The 21291-nt window shown below is 34.9% G+C and overlaps 4 protein-coding genes across 6 annotated transcripts; 3 read left to right on the top strand and 1 right to left on the bottom strand.

Moving 5' to 3' along the window:
- Window positions 1-7382, top strand: LOC143573828 (putative tRNA pseudouridine synthase). Of its 2 annotated transcripts, none has more exons than XM_077058614.1 (7): window positions 1-328; window positions 937-969; window positions 4457-4569; window positions 4654-4802; window positions 5423-5567; window positions 5830-6285; window positions 6919-7382. In XM_077058614.1, exons 1-7 carry the CDS (start codon window positions 61-63, stop codon window positions 7366-7368), a joined length of 1614 nt encoding a protein of 537 aa, XP_076914729.1. In that variant the 5' UTR covers window positions 1-60; the 3' UTR covers window positions 7369-7382. The 2 variants fall into 2 exon arrangements, with proteins under 2 accessions (XP_076914729.1, XP_076914730.1); XM_077058615.1 differs by having other exon boundaries at window positions 202-328; window positions 924-969.
- A 2043-nt stretch (window positions 7383-9425) lies between these two features.
- Window positions 9426-13576, top strand: LOC143573842 (RNA-directed DNA methylation 4-like). Its single transcript, XM_077058625.1, has 10 exons — window positions 9426-9547; window positions 9641-9721; window positions 10694-10794; window positions 10917-10991; window positions 11395-11436; window positions 12159-12310; window positions 12470-12582; window positions 12769-12859; window positions 12948-13021; window positions 13111-13576. The coding sequence occupies exons 1-10, from the start codon at window positions 9466-9468 to the stop codon at window positions 13338-13340; spliced, it is 1041 nt and encodes a 346-aa protein (XP_076914740.1). The 5' UTR covers window positions 9426-9465; the 3' UTR covers window positions 13341-13576.
- Window positions 13577-14713: 1137 nt separating this feature from the next.
- On the bottom strand, window positions 14714-18329 carry LOC143573830 (uncharacterized). Its single transcript, XM_077058616.1, has 7 exons — window positions 17839-18329; window positions 16561-16727; window positions 16190-16407; window positions 15855-16106; window positions 15669-15755; window positions 15415-15587; window positions 14714-15211 (listed from the first exon to the last, which is right to left on the bottom strand). Exons 1-7 carry the CDS (start codon window positions 18240-18242, stop codon window positions 15100-15102), a joined length of 1413 nt encoding a protein of 470 aa, XP_076914731.1. The 5' UTR covers window positions 18243-18329; the 3' UTR covers window positions 14714-15099.
- Window positions 18330-19767: 1438 nt separating this feature from the next.
- LOC143573843 (uncharacterized) lies at window positions 19768-21291 on the top strand. 2 transcript variants are annotated; one of them, XM_077058627.1, is made up of 4 exons: window positions 19768-19917; window positions 20499-20664; window positions 20753-20958; window positions 21109-21291. In XM_077058627.1, exons 1-3 carry the CDS (start codon window positions 19780-19782, stop codon window positions 20944-20946), a joined length of 498 nt encoding a protein of 165 aa, XP_076914742.1. In that variant the 5' UTR covers window positions 19768-19779; the 3' UTR covers window positions 20947-20958; window positions 21109-21291. The 2 variants fall into 2 exon arrangements, with proteins under 2 accessions (XP_076914742.1, XP_076914741.1); XM_077058626.1 differs by lacking the exon at window positions 21109-21291 and having other exon boundaries at window positions 20753-21033.

The following is a 21291-nucleotide window of genomic DNA, read 5'->3' on the forward strand; positions in this document are numbered from 1 at the left end:
TCACCGTATCACCACCGTACGCCTTCATCCACTCGCAGCAACCTTCAATCATCGTCTTCCATGGCGACATCTTCTTTCCGATTTGCATTCTCTCCGCTTATTCACACACACATCTCCTCCAAACTCTTGTTTTCAATCCCTAATATTCAATCCAAATCAATCGGATTCCTCAGTTTCTCCTCAATTCCTCAAACCGCCACCGCTCTCGAAACCCTACCTCCTCAAACGCAGAGCGAATCCGTTGAAAACACCACTCTGAATAAATGGGAGCCTTACCGGAAGAAGAAGGTAGTGATGCGCGTCGGATACGTCGGCACCGATTACAGAGGTACGCTCCGAATTCCGATACATCGTGCTCTCGAGCTTGATTTGTTTAACTTCCAGAGAACTCGAACTGAACTCGAACTGCTCAAGTTCATTTCGAGCTTTATTTCCAAAACTCGAGCTTGGCTAATTGTTTTCAGCTCAAGCTTAACTAATCTCTATTAATTAATTATTTCTTTATATATATTTTTAGTTATAATACTATATGTATGTATAACAAATAGTTTAATATATATTCTTTAGTTAATTTTATCATGGTTTTATATTTAATAAAATTGTCGGTTAAATAAATATATATATATATTAAAGAAAGTTATACAAATATTAGGCTTAGGTTCGTGAGCTGGTTTGAGCTCGGGGAAGTTTGGGTTCAAGCTCATTTATTAAATAAGCTTATCTTTAGGCTTGAGCTTGCTTTCAGGCTCGTTTAAGCTTGACTCAATTTGAGCCGAGCTTAAGTAGTTCGTGAACAGCTTGGCTTGTTTGACTCTGCACCCCCTACTTTATTCAAATTGAATTGACTGAATTGATCGGTTTTTTAATCGCGTTTGTGCGTATTTTGGTATGAATTCAGGTTTTGTATATTACATCTACTTTAGATTTTGATTTCAGGTTTACAGATGCAGAAAGATGACTCCATATCCAGTAAGTTTCTTTCCCACAGTTCTATGTTATTGATAAAATTATAGTTTTGTACATCATACGTTTAGCGTGATGCTAAAGTACCTTATATCTTTTGGTAGCCATAAAAACACACGACAAAAATCGTTTAGTCTAAGCGGTTAGTGGTCAATTTCGGGTCAGATATCAGAAGCCGTGTGTACATTTAATTAAATGGGTTGGTCTTGGGGTCTCGTTGCAACTTGTCGTGCATCACTACGTATTTTAGATCAAAAATTAAAAGTTAAATAACTAAGATAATTGTAATTGTTTGGATACTTATAATTTTTAAATATTAATATGTAAAGTTGTAAACCATAAACTGAGAAAAGTAAAAAAAGTGTGTACCGGTTTTGGTTGAATGTATCCTGTCATTGTAAGTCCGTGAATTCACACGGTTAATCACGCATGTCGTGTTTGAGTTTCCCACGCTTGATATGATTTTTCGGTTAGTGTCACGTTTATATAATTATATTCATAGGGGCAACTTGTGAACATGTCTATTTTAAGTAATAAGTTAACCCATTTTTTTATCACCTTTATTTTACTTGGTACATGATTCAAAAGTTCACAGACCTAATTTGTGGACGGTGTGACATCTTTATATATAAACATGACCTATTGGAAGTGACATTTCTTATATAAAAAAAATGCTTGTTGAACTATAAAGTTCTTTAATGGTTTTATTTACGCCATATTTATAAAAATATTTTTTTAAAGTCCTATTTAATAGGAAAAATATTATCAAATTTTACAGATTACATCAATAGAGTATTTATGAAATTTGGTTGTCATTTGATAACATTTTTACCTTTTCAATAAACAGGTCAAAATAAAAAAATAAAACTAATATGAAATTGAGTGGTTAAAATGTCATAGAAAGGAATAATCACAAAAGGTAATTACGATCTAATCATTCATACCTTTTGAGTATTATATATTCCAAAGTACAAATAAAATAACAAAAGGCATAACAAAATGGGGATAAAATTTGTTAGTGGCTCTAGCTTTTAGACTTCTGGACGTAGAAAAAGGTGTGGGATAGAAAATGATATTTGGATTATTGGTGCTCATACCCATTTTTTAGATGTCATATTCATTTTTGGATAGGAACAGCCACTTTTATACTTATTTATTAAATTAAATACTTAAATAAAAAAGTTTATCGCATATAAAGTTTCACAACTATAATATCAATGAGCAATTTTATTCAATTTTTAAATTTAACCTAATCCGGACGCATTTAAAAAATGACTAATTTTACATATAGAAGATTACAAGAATTACATAAAAATTTGTACGTACGTGTGCAAAGAGAGCAAAAGTTAACAAGGGCAATTAAAAAAACTAAAAAATGTCTCACGTGTCACATTTAAAATCAATACATGTGTTAGTTCTATATTATACATGGTTTTCCAAATTTGATTTTTTCTAAAGCCGTTAATTTAATCAAATTACATATACTTTTTTTTAATAAGTTTATTATTTGTAAGAAGAAAAACTTGGGCACTTCAGTGCAACCTGACTCAGTCATTTGGAATTTTGGATGCTATTATAATGTAACGTTATTTTTCCTTCCAAATATAGCAATAAACAATATAAACGGTTACAATTTACTTATAGTTAATTTAATATCTAAAAAAGAAGTTGGTAGCTCATGGTTTTAGACTTTGGATACCTGTGGGCAAATAAACCGATCAACCGAACTGATCTGAAAATCAAACCGAAACCAAATCGGTTTGAAACCGATTATGTAGAAACCGGCCGGGAACCGATTGAAACCGTAGGTTTGGAACCGGTTTGTAATTTTCTCAACCAAAATCGATGGTAACCTTGTCAAGAAATCGGTTTCAACCCGAATCGAAACCGATCATAAACCATTTTTAAATTTTATTGACCAAACTGAACCGGTTTTGACTCGAACCTAAGCTTAAAAACCATGAAGCAAAAGTTTCAAATCATTTGCCACTTGGCAGTTATCAAATAAAAAAAGTAGTGGTTACACATCCTTCCAAATATTTCAACGATAAATATACACACATACATATACATATACATATACATATACATACACATACTACACTATTATGCAATAGTGTGTGAGAAGGGAAAGAAACCTTAATCTATATAACACGAAATAAGATGATGATGTCACACCCGCCATTCTCATCACCGACGATTTCTTCAGTTTCATCTTCCGATGTCGACACCGAGTCAACCGGTTCGTTCTTTCACGACCGTAGTATTAGCTTAGCCGCTTTAATGGGCGTAACGACGTCGTTTCCCACTTTAACATTCACAACCCCTCCACGTCAGCGAGATAGATCAACCATCCAGAATAACAGAAATATTATAGCACGAAGATGGAGTAACAATAATAATATTATTAATAACAATAATAATAATAATATTAATAATAATATTGACACTGTGGTGGGACCTGGTCGGAAGAGGAGTAGAAGGAGGAGGAAGAGCTGGTGGTGGTTGTGTGGTGGTGACGATTTAAAGCCGTCTTCGCTTGGTGAGTTTCTGGAATTCGAACGTCGGTTCGGGGCGGAGACGCTGTTTAGTGATGCATTGATGGATGTGGAGTTTAGTCGTCATCGGTATCGGAATGGTGGGCGGGTGTTGTTTTCTAATGGGAGGGTTTTGCCACCGGCTGCATCACCATCACATGTTTCTGATGTTAATGAAGGGACACATTTTGTGTGTTCTGTTTGTCGGTTTTCAGTTATTCTGGCGGCGATCTGTGGTGGCGGTGGTGGTAATGGTGGTGGTGTGAGATAGTTTATAGTTAATATAAGTATATAACTGTATAGTAATTGGGAATTGGTATACCATTTTCAACCTGTTTTATGTAAGTATGGAGTTTGGTTAATTAAGTGACTGATAACCAATTGTAATTTTATTAATTTTCATATTATTGATACTATGTTTCTCTTTACAATTGATGAATTTGCCTGCTTAGAATAAACCCTTTAAAAATAAATATATCAAAAGCAACCATTTAAAAAACAACACGTAAACAAAGCCGGCTAAGAAGACTGGAATTTATACACGTGTAAAGCATAGATGCGGGTTCTATACACCTTTGATTGATTTGTTTTGTGGACCCCCATTCATGGGCGAAGTAAACTTAGGGCCCGGGGTGGCCCGGCCCCCTCTGTTTTTTTGCGTAGTAGTATAAATTTACACATTTTCGCCCGGAATTTTTTATACGTAGTGTAAATTTAGCCGTTTTCGATCGAAAATTTGAGCCCGGCCCTCCTCGTTTGTGAATTTTTTTTAATACATTTTGAGTCCCCCCCCCGGTATCTTCGTCCAAGCTTCGCCACCGCCCCCATTGTACTTTTAAGAGCTTAGTGTGCCAGCTAAATTCCGACCTATTTACCCGGCTCCGCTAATGTGGTGTTCTTTTATTGGTTTCGACATGCGTCTTTGTTGTTAAAATAATACCGTTTATGTGATATAGCTATAGAGAAAGAGCTGGAAACAGCCATTTACAAAGCAGGCGGAATTCGTGACAGTAACTTTGGGGATTTGAACAAGATAGCATGGGCAAGAAGTAGCAGAACCGATAAAGGAGTAAGTTTAAGTAAAGATATAGCAATTATTCATATTGTTTTTTTGTGAGATGTTTACATTACTATTTATTTCTTGTTATTCCAGGTTCATTCTTTATCAACCATGATATCGCTTAAAATGGAAATCCCTGAAAGCGCATGGGTTGGTGACCCCAATGGGGTCGAACTTGCAAATCTTGTCAATACATATCTTCCTAAAAGTATTAGAGTTTTCAGTATACTACCTTCACAAAGGTGAGAAATATGGCATCCTTACCTGGGCCAATTTCGACTCATTTGCTTATAAACATGCTGATTTGGGAAAATATATTTTGTACCTTTATCGGGTTGAATATAAATAGTGTAAAGGGAACGGGGCAAATAGGTCAAGCAGGTTGAAAGACGTCCATATTTTAAAGTATTAATGCATACAACCTCCAGAACCGTTTCTTCTTTGATTTCAATATATTATGGTTACAATATTGTTTCTATAACTGTAACCAACACAACGAGTATTTATAAAAGCTTTAATAAAGGGACAAAAAAGTGTTTGTTTTTTTTTTTGGGAGGGGGGGGGGGGCACAAGTACACAACCAAATAATCGATCTCAGCGAACCCCCATGCAAATTGTGACCCAATCCACCGAATCCCATATCTTTACATCCAGTCATACAGCATGTTCAATGTGATTTTGACGTTATCCTTGCCTTTTATTTGTTGCATCAAAATAAGTTATTGGAACCAAGATGGTAATCACAGAGTTGCTATAAACCTTTTTTACACTTATTTGTCGTTGCTAATAGCATTGTACAAATATCCAGAAATATAAATATGTTATGTCGCCTCGTTAATTTTTCTAATCACTATAATTTCAGGAGTTTTGATGCTAGAAGGGAATGTAACATCCGGAAATATAGTTACCTCCTTCCAGTTGAAGTTATTGGGATCACTAGTAATCTTAGTGAAGCTGAAATTGAACATCACTTATCAGACTTCAATAATATACTAAATTCTTTTGAGGTATACTTTTCATATATTGTTCAGTCATTGGGTATGGGTTGGGATATGGTGGGGATAGGGGGTATGGGGCATGGGGTAATATGAAGTATTTTAGAAAAAAATAATAATAATAATAGTTGAGTATTGTTATATATGGTTGTTTTGTTGTGGAACCTGTTAGTGCATTACTAGCCCGGATTGTTAGTGTTTTGTTTTTTAATATTTTGTTAGAAGGTTGAACGAGTTGAGAAAAGATTAATATTTTACGAATGGGTTATTTCAGGGAAAACATCCTTTCCATAATTATACAGTTCGAAAAAACTACAGAAAAAAATATTCTGCAAAACAGCCTCCTGACAGTGGGCGCATGGCCAATAGACGAGCAAAATTAAAATGGTCAAATGAAACAATACTTGAGAAAAGTGACGAGGAAGAATTGTCGGAAATAGGATGCGATGAATCTGATGAAATTGTTTCAAGTTCTGTTGATGAAGAACTATTAATGAACATTAATTCAGATAAAGAAGTTGTTAATGAATCTGATGCAAATGGGAATAATAATGGTTTGGTGGTTGCACCTGTTCTTGCTAAATGGCTGCATGAACCTGATGAAAAAGATAGAATAAGTGCTTCACATTTCAGAAGAATATTTCAGTGTTCATGTGGAAAAATGGAAAAAGTGTTTGGAGCAAGTTATGTTGAGATTTCCATTTGTGGGGAGTCATTCATGCTGCATCAAGTAAGTTAACTTAATTCTAAACTTAACTGCAGAGTTAGTGGAGACAAAATGGGTGGGTCAAGTCTGGTCGGGTCAAGTAACTAGGGTGTAAACGAGCCAAGCCAGCTTGTGAGCCACTCGAGATTGACTCGTTAAAACCTCGAACCAAGCCGAGCTTAGACGAGCCCGAGTGGGTGCCTTAAAATAAGCTTGTTTAATAAACGAGCCTAAGCCCGAGCTTTACTTATTGATCTCGAGATGGCTGACAAGCCTAAACGAGCCTATTATTTATTATATTCTTTATTTAGTTTATATAGTCTATTATTTAAAACTATGATGAAAATAACTAAGTGACATATACTATGTAATATATAAAATTTATAACTACGAAGTATATAAAATATATGAAAGTAATTAAAAATGTATATAATAAGTTATATAAGAAATAAAAAAACGAGCTAAACTCAAGCTTGAAAAAACAACTCATGGTCCAAGCTGGAGCTTTAGATTAAAAGCTCGAAACATGCCAAGCTCGGGCTCGGCTCAGATCGTTTACACCATCCGTGTGGTTTAGATATTATCTGTTAAAACACGTTTTATGGAGATAGAGATTTCTTTAGCTCACAAATGCACTTGATATTGCAACTTGGTCAGATCCGCAAAATGGTGGGGACCGCAGTGGCAATAAAGCGGGGCCTGCTTCGGAGAGACATAATCACACTCTCACTAAACAAATTCACGCGTATTGTGGTACCTATCGCTCCATCTGAAGTACTATTTTTAAGATCAAACAATTTTGCCATGAGAACACGTCTTGATTCGAGGCCCGAAATGGTGACTCTGGTTGAATCAGAAGAAATACTGAAAGAAGTTGAAGACTTTTATAAAACAATTATGTTGCCTCAAGTTTCTGAGTTTTTAAATCCTTCTAGACCTCCATGGAAGGAATGGGTTGAGTTATTAGATAGAAACACAAGGATTCCAGATTCTCAAATGGATCAAGTTAAAAATGCTTGGATTGCATGGAAAGGACAATCGCAAATATTAGGTACATTAACAGACCTTAAATTAAGCCCGGAAAAACAGGCGGGTCAGGTCAGCTAACGGGTCAAAACAGGTTGTTTCGCGTGGCTTCGCGTCTTGTCTAATCTTCAACCAAACAATATTTACCCGACAATCACATTGCATATGATGGCCTTTCACATGCATCGTGAGTTTGTCTATATTCATTGTGTGTCACTTAACTTCCATGTATCATATATATTGGAATATTTAGCTGCCAATTGAATGGACAACTATTTTTATGCTCAGTCTGTCTGTCTGATAAATGTATTTGTGTATATTGTATACTAGGTTAACATCTTGTGTATTACACAAGTTAAATAAATGATTTTATAAAACTATTTATTTTATATAACATATTATATGCTTCTCAAAGAAGGTTTTATAAGAAGTTAAAGAATTTGACTTATGGTGTAATCATTATATTTACCAAAGTTAAAAAAAAAGACATTATTAATTAGGACAGAGACGTAAGAAATCAAAATCTAGTCTTCACGAGAAGTTAAAACGTAACATCCAATGTATATCTATATGAACATAAAAACTTATAATTATAAGATCTCTTTCTCATTTGGGGGAAAAAGTGACTTGGGCGTTTTATGCAAACCGTCAAGATGGGGTTTAACTTTGTTCAACCGACGGTCCAGCCAATGAAGAGAAAGGTAGATGGTGTTTTCCCCCTCAGTCACTCACCACTACTCATGGTCTTATAATCCTAAAAGTTAAAATTACTCTAATCTAAGAGATTTTTCTTAAAGACGACATTTCATTAAAAAAAACTAGCAAGTGACTAGCCAGCAAACAACATACAAACAAAGAAACCACAAACACCATCTTATACATGCTTAGTACATCAAATTCTTCCCATTAAGTCCAATAAACTCCGGTCTCTTTTAAGAGCAAGACTATCTAAAGAAAAGTTCAGATTTTATCTCATCCACAATCTTGCTATCATCTTTTCTTTTCCCCTCATCGTTAGCCAGTTTCCAAGAGGGGAAAGAGAGTTGAAGAACAAATGAGATATCTTCATCACAACATTTTTGAAGTGGACGGGGAAGGGATGCGATAGTTATTTCAATTATCCTTGTTTTAATAATCACAAACCTAATAATATGAAAATATATTTTATAACATGATTTATTTGGAGTAACATTTGAATTTTTCATATAAACATAGTTACCTCATATAAGAAAACAGGTTCGTGTACTCCACTTCAAGCAAATTTTTTGAATGCTTGATAAATGGTAGATTTGTGTTTGATAAATATGATATTTTAAGATAAGAGTTAATTATGGTTTGAGAAACGTTAGATTGATGATAAGAGTTGATCTTTTCTTCATATGGCTTGAGAATAGCTCTCCACTAATACCTTTGCATTTTTGACGAGAAAATGAATACATATTTGCTTCAATGTACTGCAAGTTTCACAAGAATGGCTGATTTGCTTCAAAAAATATCAAGTTGGTTCTGTAAGTTTCAAGAGAAGCCTTTGTGTATTAATATTAATCCACCAACTTATTAAATAGGGAAAAAAATGTAGATGGATATTTAATATAGTTGATCTTCCATCAACAAACGTATTTAATATATATAAAAAATGAACATGTTGCTTTGATAAATCTCCACAAGTTGGTTCTACACAATATGTAGGCATTAAAGTCTTTGTGTATTAATATTAATCCACCGACTTATTAAATAGGGATAAAAAATGTACTGTTAAATCTTGACCAATGTTTGGTTGAACGACGTTATGGCTGAATGTTAAATCTCCACCAACTTGTCTCTTTTCTGAAAATCTATCATTTGCTTATTAATTATCTACAATTTGTCACTTATTGATTATGCATCTTAATAAATTGTTAAATCTTGCTTTAATAATCCACCGTCATTTAAGGGGCAAATGAGTAAAAAAAACAATCTTCTAATAAGCTAAAAAACCATCTTTAAATAAGCTTATTCACATTAGTCGATATAAGCTAATACGCATAAATTTAAAAAGCTAAACCAAACAATTTTATTTGATTAACAAAGCTAAAGAAGCTTGATTAAAAAGCTAGGCAAACACCCCCTTATTATTATTATTATTATTATTATTATTCTCCAAACCCTTCTTCCCTCCGTGTTTCGAATATACCGGCAATGAGTTCATCGGTGACGGCAGACAAACCAGTGATCGTTAGGGTTAAACGGAAGACCTATCACTCTCCACTTGAAGCCTTCTGTAACTACTTTATTATTATTATTATTATTATTATTATTATTCGCCTTTTATAAACTACGATTGAAGTTTTTTTTTATATTTGTATCTAATTAGGGCTTGAAATCAATGAGAGACCAGTCAAACGCCCGTTGCTGGATTTCGATAAGCTATCCATCAATGATACACCTTCCAAAGGTAGCTGTGTGTGTGTTTTGAGTTCTAATTCATTAATGTTACTTGATTGTACTAATAATACTTAAATACTTTTATCATTTAAGTTAGCTCTTTTGCTTTGTAGATTGTTAGTGATAGTTATGGTACGTATTTGTTAGTTTACGAGATTTTTTATGAACAAAGTGTAGTAGTTACAATTAGAGGTAACCAAACCGAACTAGTTCTGTTCACGAGCTGAACTGAACTGAGCTGAGCGGCTCGTTTACAAACCATGCCAAAATTGAGCGAGCGTTTTTTGATCTGCTTCGAGTGAGTTTATTAGCATTACTTAAATATTTTTTCCCTTTAAAAGTTTCTATAAGAAAATAGTTTGAAATTGAATATGATGTACGTGAAAATAAATTAGCAGTTTTAGACAAACGTGTAATAGCTTGCAAGTTTCTATAAGAAAAGAAAGAAGTTTTAAGTTGGAAATAATGTACATGAAAACAAACTTCTAGTATCCTGAAAACTTGAAGCGACCAAATGAACCGAGCTTACCTTTGCTCGTGCTTGGCTCGTTTTAAAATTGACCCGAGCCGATTGGCTTGTTTACAATCCTGGCTTAAATTGAACGGTCATTTTTCGAGCAAGCGGTTTGGACAGCCTTGAACTGAACCTACGACCCGAACCAAAACTGAACCAGTATTATAGGAACTGGTTTGGAACGGATAGAAACCGTAGGTTTAGGACCGGTTTATACTTTGTAATTCTCTCCAATGAAACTGGTTCCAAACCGCTTAGCTGAACTGAAAACTGCTCAAAATTTGGCCTTAACTGGTTAAAATCCGATAAAAAACGGTTTCAACTTACGATTACAAACCGTTTTTGACTTTTTGTTGATCGAACCAAACTGGTCCCAACCCAAACCAGTTTAAGGTTTGGAACCGATTTGTGCACCTCTAGTTACAATGATGAATTGTTGAAATGATGGATCGTTTTGTCATCTTGCAGCTGAGGAACTGAAGCCTAAAAAGTTTTTTGTACAACATGTGGATACTGTGAGCAGCTCTGATGTTGCTGTTGATATTCTTCAATCATTTGTTGCTAGTAAGGTGATGATTGAACTGTTTCAATCTTACTGGCTTACTGGCCTATGTGTGATTACCATATTCTTGTTTGGCATCTATAAAATAATCAGTTTGTTGATAGTTCTTATTGTTTTCTGTTTTTCAAGGAGCCAAATTCTGCTGATGCACTTAGTTCTAAAGCTAAAGTTGAGGATCAAAGGCGTAGTAATAAGACTAAGACTGTAAGATCTCTATCTTTGCTACTTAGGTTTTGGTCTATGTTATATTACATACCTTCATATACTGTGTTTATAGTGGGCATTTAACATATTGTTTTGTTTGGTTAATGCAAAATAAGTTTGTCTGAAGATGAATCTCTCTATTGTCATTCTGTGCTTAACTGAGAAATTTGCTACTTAATGATATGTCTATCAGTCTATGCCTTCTATTAGCATTTTTAATGAGAAACATTTTCTTACTCTTATCATATGCGAAACTTTTTGAATCATTACCCTGCATTCACTTTATGCTTTGATGGTTAAGAATCATGCTAATTTGAAAGCACGCCAATATATTTGATTAAAAAATAACATTTAGGTTGGATGCTGAATTTGGTTTTGTTTTTTGTTTTGGTTTTGTTTGCAGAAACAGAAGCAGCTGCTAGTAAAAGCTAAAGAATCACAAGAGGTAAATTTAAAATGCATTTTGCTTGTTTCAGTTTCTTCTAGTTTTTCTTGGTTTTAGTCTTGCATTCGACACCACCGTTCTATCACTTTTCTCTTTCACTATGAATACTTATCACATGCTAATTGGCTTGGTCTTATTTTTTCCTATAAGCTATATTTTTCTCCCTTGTTTTTTTGCTTTCTACTTTTGCATTATGTCATTGCTGAATAGTAATTTTCTTATTGTGTGAGTCTAAAGTCACCTAATGTGTATTCAAATGCTAACAATGTTCCTATTCGTTTAATTCAAAAGATTTGGTATTTGTTATTGTAGCATTATAGTTTTTGCAATCATATTTAGTTCATGAATTAGTACAAGAGTTAAAAAACAGACAAAAAGAGTCTTGCACGGGTTGGCCCATTTCAACCTATTTTGACCAGCACGTAAGTATTTATGTATTTTAACTGGAACTGAGCTCTGATCATTCATCCATTACCCAACCTGTACGATAAACCCGTCTTGTCAGTTGCCATTTTTAGCATGGCTTCACTGGATTGTTGATTTTTCATGGTTTTATTGGTTCAAGAAAATAATCTTATAGTGCTTCTAAATCTATATGAACCTTGATTTTCTATGTATATTGGAAATAAAATATTGCATTGTTTTCTTAGTATAAACCTTTATTACTTTTACAAGACTCACAGTCAACTTGGAAGACTAATGCTGTAATTTATACTCACCAGCTTTTCGCGAAGAATGCTCGTTTTAAGCAAATATGGAAAAGCCGGAGGGGGATAGACACTGCTGCATCTGATGATGCATTGCATGACATGTGTCGTCTCTATGATGTTGAGCGTGTGGATATTGGGGAGACCAGTCAGGTGCATCACCAAGAGTAAGTATCGGTTTTACACTTTTACTTATTCACCAATCAAATAGAAAACTAATTTAAAGTAAACGGGTCAAAATAGTATTTTGACCCGACCTGACAAGTTTTGCATTTTTACAAATAATTATTCGTTTTGACCCGACAAAATTTTCAATGCGGATGTAGTGACGAGGAGGAGTTGAGACTAATGCGCAGTTTCTTACCATTATTACAAGAGTTCATTCCAAGTGCTGCAGAGGAAGTTGAATCTGATATCGACTATCGCATGATAAAAAAAGGTCTTTTAATTTTTGTCCATTGTTTTGGCATTTAGTTTAATAAAAAATTAACAGAAAATTGCGATAGGGTTAGTGGGCTGGACATTAGTTGATACATAAATGAAACTAATGGACTAAAAGAGTTATTTGTGTCAAACTACAAGGTCTAAAACCGTATTAACTATTTTTACTTTGATGATTAAGCAGCATCAAAGGATGACTATGTGTATGATTTGTATGCTGTCAAGGATGACAACGTTATCATGATGGAGGAAGACACTTCGTCTCCATTTCCATTGTAAGGATTTCACACTCGTCTTTATGTTTCGTCAAATTACCACAATACCATTGTCTTAAACAAAATCGTTCATATGTTTTGTGTATAGTGTCCAAGTTGATGATAATGATGACTTTTATGACGGCCCGGATAATTCAGATTATGAAACTGATGATTCTAACGGTTAGATTTTGTTACACATATGACTCGTTCGTATTATGTTTTATATTTCTGTGTTTTTATGTTTTGTTTGTTTTGCTTTGGGAGTTTAGCTGAAGATAATCCTCTGAATGATTATCCGGATGAAGAAGACGAGGATGAAGATGAAGATGGTAGTGAAAGCAGTGAAGAACATTCAGAGGAAGAAGAGAGTGGATCTTCAGGATCTGAAAGACTGAGAGACCCGGATTTGTCTGAAGAAGAAGATGATATACTGATGAATGATGATGAAGATGACGACGATGATTATTATGATGTACTTGATGATGAGAGTCATCGATGAAAAGGTTTCTGTTCCGTGTGATTGTATATGAAATACGATCTTGATCATGCATAGTTTGAGTAGACCATAGCTGGTTGGATATTGGCGGGTTCTGTTTACAAAACGTTTATGGGATTATGGTTTGTGGAGGTAGGTGATTTTGATGTGTTTACTTGTGAATGTGTTGATTTGGGTAATGTTTTTTCTATAACGGGTTAATCGAATTAATATACCTGGTTTTGTTGGTCGCTTGCAAGTATTAATTTGTGTATGTTGTTGGTCAAAAAGTTTAGGATTAAATATTCTCGAGCTCCTGAGCTGCATATATGTTTATGTGTCTTGAGCGTATCGTTATTTCTTTATACGGCGTATAACAAAGATAACATTCTAAAGGCGAGCACAATCTTTTTCGTCAAACTTCTTTTACTACACGCTATACTTATTTTAACGGCTATTAAATAAATTATATATTTACATATTTGTTTATCATGATGCTAGAACCTTCAACCACTACTCTAGTAAGGGAAGAATATCTTCTACATATTTTGGTACCGCTACGCTAAAAACCAATTAGTTGCATAGGCTGAAGCTTCAAGAATTAACTCTAATGAGATACTAAATGTATCGGCTCTAGGTCGAGCAATCCGAACGCGACGAAGGTGCAAAAAAGAACATCAATTAGGCTTGTCGGAGACTCTCTTCTCCAACCACCCTCCAACGTGAGATTAAGATTACGTCACTACAGTTTTGAGGATTGACCTGAGTAAAGAGAATATAGTGAATAGATTATGATTACTTCGATTATAGTTGATATGCATGAGTATTTACACCATTTAAGTTGAGTCGGACCATTAGTGGCCCCCTTTCAGACCAGTCGCTATCATAGTTTGTTATAAGTAGTTCCACTTGTAGAATATTACTGACAAATGTTGCTAATTTGTGGGTACCATTTTGTTATAAGCTATGTGCTAATGATAGTCCGGAAGTCACGCCTTGCGTTTGCACGTAAGTATCTTGGCCCGACCTTGAGCTCATTGCGCACTTCGCCAATTTAATTCGTACGTCCGGGTCTTTTGGTTACACAATATGTCACTAGAATTTATCTTTGTTTGAACTTATAATAACCATATAATTAATTCTCGATTCATTCGTTTAACTTTAAACAAAAGTATACGAAGAAAATGAGTGTGTTTTAATTCATTATTAATTTTACTTAGGCGTTCTAAAAGACTAAAACTAATTGGGTTGATTGGTTAAAGCATAATGGGTCACTTATTATTACCTAACAAATTTAAAGTAAACAAACATAAACAAACTTAAATAAGCAAACATAAACAAAGATTCACGATCATAAAGGAAGAAAACTAAAAGACTAAAGACTCGATCGATAAAAGAAACCTTATAAACCAGGAAGACAAGAATCACTTCATATGATACTCCAAAACGATTCATTTGATTGATAAAGAACAGCTTAAAACACCCTGTCAATTACACAACAAAACAAAAAACGGCTCCTGTCTTGTCTTAGTACCTCGATACAAACCACCAAAAACATGAAAGCCCAAAAACGAGCATACAGATTCAGTAAAGTATACAAACGATTTCAGCAACCCGTGTTCAAACTAACCTTTCTAAAAGGCGGCATTATTTTCTTCATTTTCTAGTCAAAGATGCTTCAATTGCACCGGCACACAAGATCAAAGCCAACGATGAATAACTAAATTCAATTCTAGGTATAATGTTCTTTCAATCATGCTAACTTAGTAACAAATACAACCCGTCACCGCATGAACGGAAGTAACCATCTCATTTCCGACCCGTTTCCATATGAAAGATAATATAACTTTTTCCATCCCTCTTCTGAAAACGCTTCACGACGTATTAATCTTTGCCTGTCACAAACAGTAAAGCATAGCGTGTAAACAATAATGTTTTAGTTGTTTTTTGATCAAACGCAGTCCCAAACGGGCTACATGAAACTAACAGTTTTCGTCCTTTAGGTATACAACAAATTTTACTTTCGCCCTCAAACTAAAAACTTTGGTCGTTTTACCCTTTTAATAAAAAGCTGGTAGGTGCTGACATGGCGACATACCTGAGGTAATAGTGTGAAACAGCAGCAGCTTCATCTAGAGAATAACGAGGAAACATAACACGCGCATTTGTTGGAACATTGGGTAAATCTTTTCTCAACTTTCCAACTGCTGTTGAATGAGAAAACGCACCCACCATCATATTGGCATGCATCATTGACCTAAATGCTTTCACCTACACACGGAAACAGTTACAAAAACATCCATAATAAGCCCAAGATTATATTAATAAACCGAATAAAATTAACCAACTAACCGTTGCGACTTCTCTAGCATGAATTGGACGACTAGAACGAACAGTAACCGGCTCTTCAAATTCAGTAAACGTGAACCAACTATTATACTATTTGCAACCATTAACATAAAGAAACAAATTGGTCAAAAGTAACAAACAGACAAATAAATTTTATGAAGAGAAATATTTACTCAAAAGTCAACTCACTTGGTCAATTGCAATAAGAACAGGTATGTCTTTAACAAGAGCCAACTCCTCCCTCACACGAACCACCACACCAACTGCAGCATGTGTGTTGGTGATCCCGATTTGAACCAGGTCATATAAAGTTGAACCCTCGGGCATCGTCATAAAGTCATCTTTCGCCCTCCCGACACCCGCCCCGTCACCAAGTGGGATCGGATCAAGTATGTTACAAGGCAGATTCAATAAATATGATTCATTGTATTTCAGAAAATCCTACATAAAAAAAAACACATTTTCTTATTATTGTCATGTCATAGAGATATAAAAATAAATAATAATAATAAATGGATTCTTGCCTGCAAAATGTTTTTTGCTTGAACAGGGGTCTCCCACAAACCGTTATCGATATCGGGGTTTTTATAAAAAAGTCCACCGTGAGTCCAACTTCGCCCTTCAGGAACATAAAATACAAGCCAGCCTTCGTCACGGGCCCAATGAACCAGCATCGCAAGAGCAATACTCTTTCCACAGCTTACCGGGCCATCTAATACTATCTGCTTTTGAGCTGTCAAACCTAAAAGTACAGTAGCACAAACAATTTCTCATATTACTTTTTTGTTTATTGTAACAACACAATTAACCTAAAGAGCAACTATCAAACAAGTAACTATTTCTGTTTATTAAAATAGTATGTGCAGAGTTTTTATCCCTGATAAAGAAAGCATACCTTTACTATTACTAGTCTGCAATGGAGGATCAACAATGCGCCTGAAATTATCCCGGAGATCCAAGAAACTGTGTCGAACAAGCAATGCATCTCTCATTGATTCGTCAAACTCCTTCACCATTCCCACCGGCAATCCCTCAGGTAGCACCTGTTCCAGTTTGCTCCTACTGTTTACCAAAACAAAGCAACAATCAAGTCATGTCTAATACTTCAGTCACTTAATTTTAAGTAAATGCACAAAATTTGAATAAAAATGCATAAGTATTTGCAATTTGCAAATGCATCGGTGAACAAAATACATACAGAATACCTAAACTGCAAGTACATAACAGTCTTCCGTTGGATCTGACGTCAGTTACGATTGACAGTCCAGTCAATTAATTTTAATAACATGGAATCCAGATTTTCGAATATGAAATATATAGGTTTGTAAGCAAACCGAACGAACACGAACAGGGGCATGTTTGTGTTCTTTAACTTATCTTAAACCGAACACTAACAGTCTAACATGAACATATAATCGAACATTTTTTTACGTTCACGTTCATTCATTAAGAAACCAAGCATGTTCATCTTCGCTCATTTAAAACCTAATAAAACAGTTCACGAACGTAAACAAACTCAAACAATCTTAAACAAATATAATAAAACAAACATGAACAAATGCAAATGAACATAATTGACCAAACATAATCAAGCATACAATAGTGTAAATTGACCCGTTTTCATCCAAAAACTTTTATACGTGGTGTAAATTTACCTAGTTACGTAGTGCTTTTATGTTTATATATATAAATAAACTACTTAGATATTTAGGGGGTGTTTGAATTACTTTGAAATTCCTTATTTGACCTTATAACTTTTCAATAAGTTAATGAGTTACTAAAGTGTAGCTTATGGAACTTTTCCTCTCACAATATACGCAATCCCAAACACCTTGTTACTTTTCAAAAAGTTAATAAGTCATAAGTTGATGAAAATAAGCAATCCCAAACACCCCATTATTACAATTTAAACAAACATAAATAAAGTAAAATAAACGAACGCACAGAAACGAACGATCATGGACATAAATGAAGTATCGTGTGTCCATATCCATTCATATAATTAAATAAACGAACACAAACGGACAGTCACGAACATTTCATAAAACACTAGGTTTATTTACAGGCCAAATGAAATGCACAATAATAATAATAATAATAATAATAATAATAATAATAATAATAAAGTGTAATAACAATAATAATAATAATAATAATAATAATAACGGAATACCTAAACTTCATGTAAGTGCAAGCGTCTTTGCGATTAAGTTCAGATAATGACGTGGCGGAGGTGAATAACGGACGTCCGTTAGGTCCGACGTCAAGTGACGCGTCACGCTCATCTTCGTCAAGTAACCGTCTCCGGTTCTTTTCATCAGAGATGAGGTCATGCACTGCGTCATCAACGGAGGATGAGGCAATAATATCTTCCGGTTTGGATTTTGATTTGAGGTCGGATTTGGATTTGGATTGGTTTTTATTGCCGGGTTTGGATGTGGATGATTTGGGTTTCTTTGAGGCGAAGGTTCTAGAAGGTGTGAGGTGGTAATAAGGTGTTGAGTTTGTGGTGGTGGTGGTGAGTGTTTGTTTTGTTGCCGGTGATGAGGTGGCGTATCGGAGAATGGAGCGTAGCATTTTGAGTGATGCGACGGCGGTGGTGGATGACGATGGGGGGTTTTGGAGATATGAAATGGCAGGGTAAAAGTGTAATTTTGGGAGTAGTTTTTATGTTGGGCCGGCTTCTTTGAATGGGCTGGGTTGAGTTGAGAGTCCTTTGGTTCTCAAATGGTTATCCAGGTGTACCTGACGCGATACCGGTTTCTATCTAACTCATCAGGTAAGAACTAGGTTTCGGTTCCTCATAATCCTCATAAAAATCACCCGGAACCGGCTCCACCTCTACCCCGACCCAACCCGAAACCCAATAAAAACCAAGCAAATCTGGCCAAATACCAGACCGTACACGAAATCAATTCATACCTAGTTCCGGTTCTTGAAAATAACCAATTTGTTTAAAACTTGTTGACCTAGTTAAAACCGATACCGTCATTTTTTTATAAAAACCAAAACCAGTTTTGTTCAACGTCGTAAGCTATTGTAGTTTTTTTTTTCAAACAGAATCAAAACTTTTCATTTTCAAAACAGAATCAAAACTATTGTAGTTAAAATTTTTAAACACCGAAGAAAGTCGGTTGACATTTTCAGTTTAGGTTTTGGTGAGTTTGATTGAAGGTTGCAACAGTTCGTTTAGGTTTAAAACTTTGAAACAGTCGTGTAGACAAACCAAATATTTGATCTTCATTATCTATAGGTATATACTTTTTTTCATATTCGAAATATGTATTTTTCTATAGGTATTATAAACAATAACCATCATCATCATCATTTTAAAAATCCTAATGCAAACTAATCATTTAGAATAACCAAATAAATGTTTAAACTATCAAAAATTGGAGCGTTAATCCTTCAAATCAGTAACACCATTCCAACTTGGCCGGTTTGGTTTATATATTTCCAAAACTGTGATTAACAATTTAACCCATGATATTTATAAAACTAGCCGGTAAGATCATAAACATCTCCAAGTTAGCAAAATGAGTATCAAGGCGCATACTAAAAATGTTCTGTCCTAAGTGTCGATATTTATGTAAATTTATGAGTGTGTTTGGATTTTAGAGAGTGTGTAAGTTAGCCGTTAATAAAAGCCGGTGTGACCAACTGACCGGGGCTAAAGTGTGAAATTCAAAACTATAGTGGTTAAATACAAAAAATACTACCTGAGGTAAAATAAGCCCGACATAAACCTGAACATCACCGTCGTCATCTGCCATTCAATCGGAGGTGTACACCGGTCACCACCGTAGCTAACTCGCCGATGAAGCCCCACCTCTAAATATCAACACTCTTCAACGTAATCCATCTCTAGCCTAAGTAATTCCTTATTTCCCCTAATATTATAATCTCGAATTACAGTTTTATAAATTTAACGGCAGTTAAGGTTAGGTATTGCTATATCTATACGTAACGGATTATATATGTCATTCTTAGGGTATTACATATAGTCTAAAGTTGGTAGTAGGGATCTTTGTATTGCTCACAAGGTGTTTGATAAAATGCCTCAACGACAGTTGTTGCCCTTTTACAGATCTTGTTGAGGTAGTCAAGGATCAGAATGAAGGTGAAGGTAGCGTGGAGGAAAGTACGTGATTATGTTCGATACGATTTGAAAGAAATTGCATTTCCATCGTCTTTGCCCGACCCGCCTCATTTCAAGAAACGAAGAAAACTGACTTTTAAAGAACGTTACTTGGTAAGTCTTTTTTCCTAGTTAACTGTTACATCACATCAATGTCGTCGTTTTTAAAGTATTTTGATGGTACTCTCGAAATCTTTAATTGGATAATTCAAAAGAAAACAAGAACGGGTGCGTAATTTCTGTTTTAAAAATTAAAAATTGGATAATTTAAAAGAAGAATTAGGCTATGCGTAGTGGATGGACTACAAAATGGGGTGATTTGTGTCATGTGGCGCTCAGTCAGCAAAATATGGGTTTTTGTTTTAGGGGTGTAGTGGTGTTGTAGCCCAATATATATATACATGTATATATATATATATATCACACAACACAATATAATAATAATATTCTTCAAATGTTTGCCGGCAACAGATAACACCCCCCCCCCTATCGCCCCTATTATCGCCGGGGGGGTGGGGGCGAGGTGTTCATAAATGTTGTAGCCCCCATCGCCCTCAATTCTCGCCCCATTACGCATAACCTTAGATCAAAGACTTTAGTTTTGTTAAAGTGGGTGTAGGTGGGACCCATGACGGTTGACAGTTATTTGGTTACAACTGGTAGTAACTTTGTATTGTTATGCAATCATTCTTCAGGTTTTAAAGGAAGCAACCAGACTTTATGCTGCAAGTTGGGTAAGAGATATAGGTCCCGAGTTGCGTCCAAATGAATATAAAAAGAAAGAAAATTCAGAAAATGAAGCTGATGGAGTTAAAAGAGATTCTAGTGGAGAAACAGAACCTTCAACATTGGAGGATTTAGGTAAATTATGCATTAAAACAGTTAATTTAACTTGTAGAAATGTAATGAAAAGATAATAACTTTATCGTGCACGGGTTGATGATGTCAGCGGTGGCTGCTAGGGGCGGAATGGAGACGCTTAGGCCAGCTCTGCAACGGGTTTACATGACCCGAGCCTCTGCTTACCGAGATGCATTAAAGAGCTTCATCCAAGGTTATCAAGAAGGCATTCAACAAGTAATGGAGAAAAAGGATAATTCTGAACCTAATCAAGAAAATGTCGACCCAAAAAAGTCAACTTGATCAATCTTTCAGGTGCAGACTACTAAACTATAGATGATTTATATCTTTTTTTCTGTGGATGGTCCGAAAAATCCCACCCGAGCCAAATTTATTGATGTGGCCATTATTTAAAAATATGAAAATCATGTTGGTCAACACTTATGTGTATATTGTGTATTGCAGGTGTTTGCCTTTTTGGTGGTTCTTTATAAAGTTACATTGCAAAGGTGTTTAACATGATCGATCATAGATATGCTATAGGACAGGGCTTGTATGCGAAACAATTTCGTACCGATGTGAACGACGACATCTTTATAACACTTGTTTTATATATTTTTAGCTGTATGGTTTTTAAGGATGTTGAAA

This window comes from Bidens hawaiensis, unplaced genomic scaffold (genome assembly GCF_021521415.1).
Source record: "Bidens hawaiensis isolate Kalapana, Puna unplaced genomic scaffold, B.hawaiensis_p1.1 tig00026651_1, whole genome shotgun sequence".
In the NCBI taxonomy this organism is placed as follows: domain Eukaryota; kingdom Viridiplantae; phylum Streptophyta; class Magnoliopsida; order Asterales; family Asteraceae; genus Bidens; species Bidens hawaiensis.

Coding starts and splice junctions, on each gene's coding strand:
- LOC143573843 (XM_077058627.1), top strand. CDS start 19,780: ATGAAGGTGAAGGTAGCGTGGAGGAAAGTACGTGATTATGTTCGATAC. Junction 19,918..20,498: donor CTTTTAAAGAACGTTACTTG/GTAAGTCTTTTT, acceptor ATCATTCTTCAG/GTTTTAAAGGAAGCAACCAG. Junction 20,665..20,752: donor TTCAACATTGGAGGATTTAG/GTAAATTATGCA, acceptor TGATGATGTCAG/CGGTGGCTGCTAGGGGCGGA.
- LOC143573830 (XM_077058616.1), bottom strand. CDS start 18,242: ATGCTACGCTCCATTCTCCGATACGCCACCTCATCACCGGCAACAAAA. Junction 15,756..15,854: donor TTCTTATTGCAATTGACCAA/GTGAGTTGACTT, acceptor GGTTGCAAATAG/TATAATAGTTGGTTCACGTT. Junction 15,588..15,668: donor ATGCTAGAGAAGTCGCAACG/GTTAGTTGGTTA, acceptor TTCCGTGTGTAG/GTGAAAGCATTTAGGTCAAT.
- LOC143573828 (XM_077058614.1), top strand. CDS start 61: ATGGCGACATCTTCTTTCCGATTTGCATTCTCTCCGCTTATTCACACA. Junction 970..4,456: donor GAAAGATGACTCCATATCCA/GTAAGTTTCTTT, acceptor TATGTGATATAG/CTATAGAGAAAGAGCTGGAA. Junction 5,568..5,829: donor ATATACTAAATTCTTTTGAG/GTATACTTTTCA, acceptor GGGTTATTTCAG/GGAAAACATCCTTTCCATAA.
- LOC143573842 (XM_077058625.1), top strand. CDS start 9,466: ATGAGTTCATCGGTGACGGCAGACAAACCAGTGATCGTTAGGGTTAAA. Junction 9,722..10,693: donor CAATGATACACCTTCCAAAG/GTAGCTGTGTGT, acceptor GTCATCTTGCAG/CTGAGGAACTGAAGCCTAAA. Junction 10,795..10,916: donor AATCATTTGTTGCTAGTAAG/GTGATGATTGAA, acceptor CTGTTTTTCAAG/GAGCCAAATTCTGCTGATGC.